This window comes from Ictalurus punctatus, chromosome 4 (assembly GCF_001660625.3).
Source record: "Ictalurus punctatus breed USDA103 chromosome 4, Coco_2.0, whole genome shotgun sequence".
Lineage (NCBI taxonomy): Eukaryota > Metazoa > Chordata > Actinopteri > Siluriformes > Ictaluridae > Ictalurus > Ictalurus punctatus.
Window position 1 is genome coordinate 4,245,001 of NC_071284.1, and position 12,500 is coordinate 4,257,500.

At 38.1% G+C, this 12,500-nt stretch overlaps 1 protein-coding gene across 1 annotated transcript in view; it reads right to left on the reverse strand.

Annotated features, from left to right (window-relative positions):
* The window catches only part of celf6 (CUGBP Elav-like family member 6), a 172,709-nt gene extending 160,331 nt beyond the window's left edge, over positions 1-12,378 (reverse strand). The window contains exons 1-2 of the mRNA XM_047152620.2: positions 12,096-12,378; positions 266-348 (exon numbers count right to left, since the gene is read on the reverse strand). Coding sequence (XP_047008576.1) covers positions 266-348; positions 12,096-12,345 — 333 coding nt within the window. The 5' untranslated portion in view covers positions 12,346-12,378. The remainder of the gene's footprint in view (positions 1-265; positions 349-12,095) is intronic.
* Positions 12,379-12,500: the final 122 nt, after the last annotated feature.

Sequence of the window (12,500 nt, forward strand, 5' to 3'; positions counted from 1 at the left end):
GCTACGCCTCCACACCCACGTAAGGACCAGGCGAGGCCTCATGGAACATCATTAAGGAGAATAGCGAGATCAGACAACATCGAGACTGAGCAGGCATGGCACACGGCCAATCAACTCCACAAACACAGGCCTTCGATTGACATGATTTGTGTTGGTTAGATTATGGGTTCAGATGAGGACTCCGCAGCCTAGCAGGCTGGAGAGAGAGAGAGGGAGAGGGAGAGAGAGAGAGAAAGGAGAAGAAGAAAAAAGAGAGGGAACGTACCCCAGGCAGAGTCTTCTGCTCATGGAGAGCGCTCTGGGCCTTCAGCGCAGACTCCCTGGCACAGTAAGTTAGAAAGGCACATCCTGTAAACACACACAAACACACAATCAGGCGGCAAGCCAGTGAGGGCCTTTAGTATCATTCTGATTTTTTTTTTTTTTTTTTAAATATTCATATTAAGATGATCAGAAGAAAGAAAAAGGAAACAAATCCCTACAGATGTCTGGTAATATATTTTTGCTTCTTTGTTTTTTGTTTGCTTGTTTTTGTTTTAATTGTGTCTGGTAAGTAAGTAAGCAAGCATTTATTTGTTTGTCTGTTTGTTTGTTTGATTAATTGTTTGTTTGTTTTATCTCTCTGGTTGGTAAGTAAGTAAGTAAGTGTCTGTTTACTGTTAACTCTTTGTCGATTAAGGATTCTTTTTTGTTTTTGTTTAGTTTTTTTTGTTTGTTTGTTTGTTTGTTTGTTTTAATGTTTACCTCTGGTTTAATTCATGGGCTGTGTACACCCGGAAAATTTTCTTTTTGTTTGTTTGTTTGTTTGTTTGTTTCATTTTGTTTCTTTCTGGTTTAACTCAGTTTCTGGTTTTGACTCTTTACCTGGTTATTTTTCCATTTTTATTTCTACTGCTTAACTTTTTTTCTGGTCTGGTATACCTGGAACAGGGTTTTTTTTGTTTGTTTGTTTGTTTGTTTGTTTGTTTGTTTATTTGTTTGCTTACTTGCTTGCTTGCTTTTTTGTTTTGTTTTGTTCCTTTTTACAGTTGAACTCTTTTTGTGGTTTACCTCTTTGTTTTTAATAATAATAATAATAATAATAATAATGATGATAATAATAATAACAATGTACATCATCAGAATAATTTTAAAACTATTGAAACGGCAATAAAAGTGTATATAACTTATAAATTAGGTTTATAATCTATGAACACAGAATGATAAACTGACCGCACACAATAAAATAATCAGAGCGAGAGGATTAATATTAAACGGCTTGTATAAGGCACTGACACGTGTTGTACATTCTACTAGGATATAATGAGCAGGAGACGTTTAGGTAATATAAGGAAGTCCGACTTAATAGCGGGGAAAAAAAGCATTACAATCATTTAGCATTATTATAGTTAATGTATAATAAAACTTTTGGGTTTGTCAATTAAAAGCAGGAAAATAAACGAAACAGTTCTGCAGTTATGAAACCATGAAATCAGTCATTTGTACTCACAGGAAGCAGAGAGACGCTACAGTACGCTAAGACCTGGTGAGTGAACAGGCACTAGGTGACCTCTGCATTATTATTCCTTACTGTAAAGCTCAGAGTTATTCCCTCAGTGATACACAGCTTTCCCAGGGGAACACAAGCACCAAAATCGCCCATGAGACCTAAACTAGCTTTAAATCCTAGCACTTAGTCAGTACAGAGCCCTTTAGTGACTATGGGCTGTATTCAGAGTTGAGTTACGTGTGTGTAGTGAGGATTTAATACCGAAACTGCGCACAACGCTATTCAGACCTAAGACATAACTGCATTCTTAATCACTTGATGTATCTCAGTTACGCACAGCTCTGCCCCATAACTTCTGCTGCAGTCGTAACTCATAAAGAAGACCAAAGAAAATTCCCCTTCAACTTATTTGGAATTCTTACTCGGAAAACCCGGGGCGGTCTCGTCAACCCCGAGTGACTTCAAATCGACGTGGCTGCTCGCAGGATAAACACTAAACAAAGCAGCACGTCTTACCTTGAAATGAGTTATGCTGTATAGATTGTTGCTAACAAAAGGCAAACATCGAGGAGTCTGTGTTTTTGGGGTTTTTTTTTTTTTTTTTTTTTTTTTTTAAAAGACCTAATTCCGATTTTTGAGGTAAGTTGAATGCAGCAAAAATCCCAAATTTCTCGCGAGGAACGTTGTTTGATGTCACACTGAAATGTACGGTTTGGCTGTAAATACACTCAAAAATCCATGGAATGCCATCCGAGATCAATATTAAATGCAAACACTGTATGTCAGACACTACTCATTCATTAATAATCTCGTCCCTTTGGAGTCCATGCCAAGTTAAAAGCTCCTTAAACAACCAAGCCTTTTTAATGGATAAAAGAATTAGCTTCAATTATTAAATAAAGTGAGCTGTACATAGGTGTAGCAGATGTGTGCTCGGTCGGCTTATCCTTCAAACCCTTGCCACATTTTCTTTCAGAGCACAGTAAATGAACCCAAACGATATGATTCATTCGATGAATCGAAATAGCGAGTTAAAAGTGCGATAAAACAGTCTACATCACAGCAGCACATTACATTTCACGAGTGTTTTGTGGCTCAAAAACCCAACGCAAAATAACAGGATGTGTTGGATCAAGTGCTATTTTAGAAGCTGTTGAATAACGCGTGTGGAAGCCATGCTGTTAAATTGCAACAATACTGCATAGTGGCAATATACTAGACTCCTGATAGATTCCCGTGATTGCCTTCTTCTCATTCATATACTGTATTATCATATTAGTATTATTTTTGTAACACTCCGGCTACCTTGAAAAACATGAACTGCATGCAGGTAAGTTTAATAATCTGAATTGGGAGCACAGAAAATCGGGTTTAAGCATATTCATAACCCGACTCTGAATACAAGGACTCATCACTTTTGGAATGAAGTTACTAATTCAGAATAATCCCCTATGTTTTATCTGCATGAATGTCAAGCCTCATCGATGTAAACAAGTATCCAGGGCCGGCGCTACCTATAGGCAGAGTAGACAATTGCCTAGTTCCTCGGGATTGTAGGCGGGGCCTCCATAACCGTCACATCACACCTATACACTAGTCCACCGATCAAAAAGGGCAGCAGAAGACTAGTCTCTTTGCCCATTGGATATAGATGAATTGTCACTTATCTGTAGTGAAACCAGTTAATATTACCATTTCAAAGTGCGTCCCACCCCCTGAATGTATAAAAAGGTGAATAGGTACGATGAATAAAATGCAAAAATGCAACTTTTCTGCAGCTGACTGATTTTAAGTGATGGTGCCAAAACGATCACATCCTTCAGGGGCTGCTGTGCGAAAGGCGAAACAGGCACGCGTAGAAAGTGCAGCTCGTGATGCAGGTATGTGAGTTACATTCATCTATGTTGGAGTGATTGTAGTGCGTTCTAGAAATAAAATGGGCCTTGTTCTGTCAATCAGCGTCATTTCGGGATAGATCACCCGCCGGTTTACTCCGGGTTCAAACGAGCGAGCGCCATCGACGCATCGAGACTGTCAGACCATTTGAATTCGCGCACACAGCGACATTGCGTCGGGAGCTGACTAGCAAAACACTCGAGTGAAAGTAAAGAAATTGTATTCAAAGTCAAAGAGCAAACACACTAGAGCATTTTTTTTAAGGTTTCAAAAAAGTACCCCAACTGTCTGTATGTCCTCTAAATTCTGCTGATGTTTACATCACTGCTCTAACATAACACATCATTTTAGCTTTCAAATCGTAAATACTCTTGTTATATTTATCGTAAAATAAGCGTGCAATTTTATGAAGAAACAAACTACTCGGTCTGCTTAGTAGTTTGTCTCTTTCACGTCCACTAGCAGTTGATTTGTGTCAATAGTGCATATTTAAGGTATATTTAAGGGGCAGTGGTGGCTCAGTGTTTAAAGGCTCTGGATTATTGATCAGAAGGTCAGCAGTTCAAGCTCCAGCACTGCCAAGCTACCGCTGTTGGGCCCTTGGGCAAGGCCCTTAACCCTCATTTCCTCAGTTGTATAAATGAGATAAATGTAAGTCACTCTGGATAATGGTGTCTGCTATAAAAAGCCACAAATGTAAAAGTAAATGTAAACTACTCTGAAAATTATACTGTAGGTGACCATCGTCATGATAGCTTGAGATGACCCTCCATTCTTTAATTGTTTTTGTTTATTGTTTACCTTAGTTAAGGTTTAATTCATATGGACATATAATTAAAAATATGCAAATATTAATACAGATGTTGTATAAATAAAAAGGTTAGGAATGATATTTATTCTGAAAGGTGGAGGGGAGGAGGGGTGTGGGTGGGGGTGGGGGGGTGGGGGTTTAAAAACATTCATTTTTCCTTAGGGCCTCCGAATGTCTAGAACCGACCCGGTAAGTATCCTCTCTGTGTGAGTACACGTGAAGAACCTAACTTAATATATAGAAATATTCCAGCGCTACATAATTACATAAAAACAACCTGGGTTTGCTATGACACAGTGGAATATGTGCAGTAATAATCCGTAGATCTGTGCTGAGTATTTTGCTATGTAATCTCTGACTTAAAAGTTTCTGAAATGTTGACGGAATGCGAACAAAACAAGAACTACTGACGATCAAGTTATTTAATCAGGGCTCATTTTCATGCTCTCTGGTTAAATAAATATAAATAGGAAAATAAAATGGCACGGGGGGGGGGGGGGGGGGGGGGGGGGGGGGATCGGGGGGAGGATCAGGCATTTTAATTTCAAATCTTTTTGTAAAGCAGTGCTGCAACCGTAATTGTTGGAACACAACAAACACATTCCTGTACAGAATGGAATTCATTTACATTTTAATGATGCCTAATTAGAAATTTTGATTTTGGAAAGGGGGAAAAAAAAAAAAAAAAAGTGTCCCAGAGATGCAGATGTGGTAATAATCATGATAATCCCTTGAGCTACATGTTAATCATCATGATAACCTGCAGGAATTGACATAAGGGGAATGAAATGTTTGAAGAGTGTCGAAAAGACTGCCTTAACACCAAATGAGCACAGGATTTCTCTGTTAGTGAAGAGGAGAGATGGGGTGAAGAGAAGACGAGTTTATTTTATTATTTTGTAACATGGACGCATTAAAAGCGCACCTATTATGGTTTTGAAATGTGCCTGATTATGTTTGAAAGGTCTCATACGATAGATAGATTTACATGCATCCAAGGTCAAAAAACATTTTAACGTGCTCATCATTTAAACTGCAGCATTACCTTTCCCCCCCCAGTGTCACAAACGACTCGTTAAATGATCCGTTCTAAATGATTCATTCTAAACTCCTCCTGTCAGAGAGCATACTCTGCTCTGATTGATCAGATGGCCCAGACTGTTGTGATTGGTCTATCGCTGTCAGCGTGTGTTGAAAAGGAAACGCCCACTACCGTAACGAGTATCTGTTCAGTCTGTTCGCGAGCAGCCGATGAAGATCAGAGGCGGGGATTTTTTTATTACAAACCTACGTAGGTTTGAACAGGAAGTGAGTCTGGAATCACTAACGACTCATTTCAGCTGTTCAGAATCGGTTCCTCCTTTTGGGAATCAGTAAATCCGTTTGTCGTGCGCTTTGATTTTTGAAACTTTGCAGACTTTTTACATTCACAAACAGCTCTGTAACGCAGTACATGAAAGGTAATATCTGAAAAACCATAATACGTGCACTTTAACAAATAGATATTATTGTGTGTTATAAAATCATAGTGTGGTTTGAGTCTGCAGTTGGAAAGAACATGTTTTTGGTATGAAATGAAGTAAAACATTCCAATAAATTCAGCGGAGGTTCGTGACCATAGATTTTGGAGGGGAAGGGTGATCTTAGTAAGAACATAACCTAAAAACAAAATTAAGTCGAGATGCTATCACAACTGACTTATGCTCTAGGCTACTATCGATAGATGAGAGCTGACAGCATACAGTCATCTAGAATACAGTTCTAGCATGAGCTGATATCATTATCCAGGGTCAGCAGGTTTCAGCCCAGCTACATCTTAAAAACCACCAAATCTAACCCAAAAATGTGGGAATTTGTAAACTACAGGGTGTCCCGAAAGTCTCTCTATATAGGTGAAACTATAAGAAATTAATACTCAATCTATATTCTATATATATTTTTCCAGATAGCCTTTAAGAACGCATTCGACGAAAGAACGTATTGAAATCATCCTCATGGCTGGATCGGGAAGCTGTCGCAAGGTTGCGACGGACTTTAACAGGAAACACGGCGAGCTCATCACACACGACACTGTTTCCAAACTTATTCACAAATTCAAAAAGACTGGCCGTACCGGCCGAGATGTGGACGTTGACGAACACAACCAGCAACCAGTATCCCACATGTATTTCTTATGCACAGACATATATCTTACAAGAGAAATGCTTCTAAACATCATAGACACACTTAATCATAGACACAGACTTAATTATGGTTATTTTGCTATAAAACAAGATCTTGGAGACTATTACTGAGCTAGTCCAATCTGGCAACCCTTTAACTAACTGTCCTGAACGCTGCTCCACTTGCAATGTAAATGTTCATAGAGTGAGCAAGGGGGAGGAAAATTCTCTCTCCTTATGGATGTCTATTAGCGCTTGTTGCAGTTACCATTTCTGACCACTAGGTGCAATATTATCTTCCCTGCCCAGCAATCTACAGTACATTAGAAACGCAAGCAATTCAATGGAACATCAGATTATATCTGTCAAATAGCAAATAGTTGGTCACTCACAAATGATAATTAGTATTTCAGAGTAATTTAAAATGTATAGAGTTGTGAATGAAGACTTTATGAAGATGAATATTTGTTGACAGCTGATATAAATGGTGGTGCTAGCCCCATCTGTCCCTATAGATGAGCCAGCACTGAATATGTTCCTCACACACTTTCACTAGTTTCATACAGTGTCATCATTCAGGCTGATGCTCCTGGTGGCTCAAACCAACACATTTCAGTCTCTTTTATCATAAATGTCAAAGCTTTACTTCCAGAAATCCGTTGAAACTCATTACAGACTAGGGCTGCGTACATGATGCAAGTTTTCGGTGTAAAAAAACAACAACAAAAACAACAACAAAAAAAATGATAATAGCAGTTTTCCTCATGGGGACCATGATCAGGATCACAACGTTCAGATATTTCTGTCCTTGCTGGGACACTTAGTATAAAAGCAAGGTATATAATCATGCCACACCCCAAGTAGAGTACAAATACTGAAAAAAATTGTTTCCTATTAGATATTTATTATAGATTAAACCCACAACAGAAGCCAAGTTGTTATTTAAATGGATGAGTTTTGCAATTAGTATTCCATTTCCAAGGACCTAATGATCATTCTCAACTGCTAGCCTGTGGTAAGAGTATATTTAATAGGAAATTCTATCAGCTGGATTAATATGCTATCACAGTTTACATGAATTTGAACTAATGTGTGTGATGTGAATGGAATTTAGTCACAAGGAAAGTTACAGCCGCAAGCCCCGCCCCTTAATCTTTAAGTATTCTTAAGTAATCTTTAATCTTTATCTAAAACTCTAACCTTAATCTTTATATATTTTTTTTCATACAAATCGACTTGTGCGAATTATTTTATACGAATTTCATGACATGAGATCATGTCAGCTGACTTCAACTATCTACAAGTACTACGAACATGGCTAAATCACTCATCTGTATGATCGGTATGGGTTCTGTGTGAGTCAGACCATGACCATGAGCATGTTAATTAAGGACAATGATTGGCGAGATCACCTAAAGCCCACTATGAATTGCTTGTTTAGCTTCCGGTCATTTTTATCTGCTCTCTAGATGACTAAATGCCAGCGATTTCATACTCCGTCACAACTGGAGAATAATTGTACTGACAAAACAAAAAAGGTAAAAACTCACGGCATCACTGACACACTGTCAACCTGTATGAGTCATTTTTGAAAATAGTATTTTGTGCAGATTTTGGTCTCCAATCCACATGCACATAGCATTTTATGTTACTGAAAATAGAACTCGGTGTGGCCTATGTACAGACGTGTAATCTAGACGCTTGTCAGTCCTAGTGAAGGAGGTGTGGCGTCTGCGTCTATCAGTTCTAGTGAATAGGCGTGGCCTATGTTCCTGTCAGTGCCAGTGATGGAGGCGTAGCTGATCATTTCTACTAAAGAACATGCGGCCTCCCGTTAGTGAAATTCTATACATCTTTGCAAGAGAAATACTCTCCCGCTGATTACATCGTAAACAAAAGATACATTGAAATAACTTAATGGTCGTAATTTGCACACGAAATCGCCTGCACCTGGAAGTTTCATCCCTTAAATAACCACGACTCCATGATGTAAGGTCTGTCAAACGCTTTCCCTGTTAATCAGAAAAGAAATGTCAATAAGAGACAAGCAGAAGTAATGTAGTGGAAGAAATAACAATTCGCAAAGCTGCCTTCCTATTCAGCACGCAATCTATCCTGGCTCGTTAAAGCAGCACCATCTTTCCTCTGACATTTTCGCACTTTTGTATGCAGTAGAGTCCATTTGTAAAGCTATTTAAAACCAATTACATCTTTTATACAAGACTATTGGGGCACACGTAATGAATGATAAAATTAAACATTACACAGATCAGGCTCAGTCCCACCGTGGAGGACCTTTGTGAGCTTTGGAAGTGGCCGGTAAAAATTTGAACGATGACTGCAGTCGGCTTCATGATTTGTCTCCTATGGACACGGCAGACGGAGCGCTCACACACACCGACACACACACACACACACACACACACTAAGAAAAGGTGATGTATGCAAGGGAATGCTCACCTGCTAGCTAAAAATACCTGAGCAGTGAACACTCAAAGAGTGAAAGTATTAGGAAAAGCTGAATTGCAATTATATCTCATGTGTTATAATAAACAGCTTTGGGTACACTTTGTTTCGGTAATGAATGAAATATTGTTAGGATGATACACATATTTTTAAAATTGCAGTTATTTATGCTGCATAGAAAGTGTGATCAAGTCGTTAGTTAGACAATGATTACAAGAAGAAAGACAATATTTGACTTCCTAACTGATCCGAGATAACCGAACATAATATAGACTCGAGTCATATTTATACTTAGACGTTGTGCTTAAAAATATTTGCATCACTGGTTTAAAGGGTGACACACTCACAAATGATTTGGAAGCAAATCCTGACATAATTTACTCAAATATCGCTTTTATTTATTTATTTATTTATTTATTTATTTATTTATTTATTTATGTCTATATATATATATATATATATATATATATATATATATATATATATATATATATATATATATATATATATATATATATATATATATATAATTTGTCAAGGTTTGTTGTGTTTTTTTTTTCAACTTGTGTTACAGGAAATGAATATCAATGTGCTTTTTGTTTCGTTTTTTAAAGGGGGGGGTTGGAGGTTGCAATTCGAGGTTATTTCATTTTGCAAGAAAGGATTGTACATGCAGTTATTCATGCAAAGCAGTTGTTTTTATTAATATTATTATTATTATTTCATTAATACTCATTATAATGGTGTTTAAATAAAAAGGTACATATTCATGGAGGAATAATGCTAAGATTCTACCATTAATGTTAGAAAAGTAGGCAGATTATTTTCATTAATAATGTATACCTTTATAACACTTTGTTACCGCATTTAACACTTTTTATTTTATTTAATCTTTTTTTTTTTTCCAATGTTTCTGTTGACTGTCCCAATAATTTTCCACTAATTTTGCCATATTTATCTTCCTGAGATGCTGAAGCCTATTTCCTCTAGCACATTTGAAGCCACTGCTTCTTTTCAAACTGTTGCTCAGACAGTATCATACCCACGTGAAGGAGAGTGCTAGCTCCCTATTCTATAGAACATCTACAACTAACTAGTATCATTTTAATTGACTGGAAAGACAGAACAGGCATTTCTTCCACTTAGACAGGAGGGTCAATTACGCAATAAGGCAAAATCTTAGCTGTGTGTTTCTTATTCCTGATGCTACCACTACCTTTGGCACGCTTTTATCATTTACTGCTCGCAATTCAACTCGTCAGCTCGTTAACAAGTCTGAACTGGGTGTGTTAGAGGACAGAAAACATTCAATTTTGCAGGAGAAACATTAGTTGTGCTTAGTTTGAATGTGTATGAACCTGCAGGAAAGGTAATAGTGTGTATCCAAACAGTCTGTTCACAGTGATACACATCGTGTGTACAGGATCAGCCTCTTAATTATGCAACCAAACTCTAACACGCTAATACTCGCATGGCTTGGGGTTAAGATGTATGTACAGTATGGGCCTGTATTCGTCACGTATTCTCCTCTGCCGCTGCAGATTAGTTTTGCTCCTTCACCGTCACTCTCACACAGAGATGACTAAAGCCCAAACCATCTCTGTAATCGATCATGTCTGAGCTGAGGACTGTGGCAGCGAAAGGCAGACACGGTGGGCATGGATAAACTTCAGGGCTCTATAAGAGGACGTTGCCGTTAGCCGTGTATCCGTGGAACTATTCAGCGACACACCACTGCCTTTAATAATTCGGCATCGTGCCTCTGTTTAGAGACGGGTTCTGGTGAGGTAAAAATCTGCCATGTCTCAATTCAGTTGCATGTGGCTATGCTTTAGTGAACAGAGAGACCTCAGAGGACCCATTAACGCAAGTGCACAACTCACAATAGACAATAAATAAATAAATAGATAGATAGATAGATAGATAGATAGATAGATAGATAGATAATGTAACCCACTTAAGTGAAATGTGCACATCAATACATGAGTAAATTCATGAACAAATATATGCACAAGCAGCCCTAAATAAATCCTTATTTATCAATTTCAATTTCCTTAATATATATATATATATATATATATATATATATATATATATATATATATATATATATATATATATGTGAATGGATGAATGGAATTGCTTTTTATTCCATTTGAAGAGCTCTATGTCTGCAATTGTTTTTTTTGTTTGGTTTTTTTTCTCATTTCTACTGTATTTATTTTTTAATAGAATTGAATGTCACTATGCGCTCACAGAGATAAGGCACCAAACTGTACTTTCCCTCCTCGCTGTCGTGGTACAATCGTTTGTAGCTTTAGTTGGCAATATATCTTTTACCCAAGAAACTGTGCTACATTTATTTAAGTTTTAATGAACTTTTAAAGTGAAGACATTCTTACGATCCAAGTATGTAGCTTAAATTATTTTTGAAAGATTTCGAGATAAAGGATACACACTAGACACACACACACACACACACACACACATACAAAAAAAAAAAAAAAAAAGGTTCTGTTGATGGTACCACAGCAACGACAAGGTAAAGTACAGTTTGGTGCCTTTTTTTTTCTGAGAGTGTGTATAAATCTGGTTATACTAAGCCTTTTTTATTATTTATTTATTTATTTATTTATTTATTTATTTTTACTAAAATAAATTTGGCCAGTGAAATAGAGATGGTTTGACATTAGTGGTGCTGCGTTCATGTCCGAGTATGTTATTACTACATCAAATCTAATCTAATCAAATAAATGACATTTTTTGCATCTACTTTTTATGGGTCCTGGTCTGCTTTTTTTTCTTTCTTTCTGTCTTTTTTTTTTTTTTTTCCAAAAAAAAGCTTACGTCTGGCGTCATTCTGAGTCCTCCTTAAAAACTTTCCCTCCTGATGAATTTTAAGACCTTCCTCTAACATGCTAAACATCTCAATACGTTGAGATGTCGCCTTAAAATCATCCTCATTACACAAACATTACTGGAGCTCTGTTTTGAGTGCGTCGTTCCGTAGTTGCTATTCACGAGGACGTGGGAAGGCTGTGAGCATGCATGGACACGTGCGACTATACACACGTACACGTTACACATAGGAACACGGAAACACACACACACACACACACACACACATGCACGTAAGCTCCCACGCGCACACAAGCAGCCGTTCACTTGAATGTTGCATGCACTTGCGTTGTGTCCTGCATATCAAACCGCAAAATGTCTGCGTGTGGAAAGAGGCAGGAAAGGACAGAAGGGAAAGCGGGATGTGACCGACCTTTATGCATTCCCGTGAATCTGTCTTTGAGCACGGTGAGTTCGTAGATCTTGCCGAATTCCTCAAAGAGCGGCTTGAGGTCTTTCTCTTCCAGGTTGCGTGGGATCTGACCCACGAAAAGCTTGATGGCGTCGTGGTCCTTCATGGGAATGGAGCTCTGACCGAGAGCAATGCCGTTCATTCTGCTGGAGCTGTTCGCGGTGCTGAAGCCATTCTCCTGCTGCACTCCGCTCGCCGTCACTGTAGCCATCTTTCTCTCTCTCTCTCTCTCTCACTCTCTCACACACACACACTCACACACACACACACACACTCACACACACACACACTCACACACACACAAAACTCTCTCTCACTTTCTCCCGCCCTCCCTCCCTGTCACCGTCACCCCCTCCTCTCTCGCAT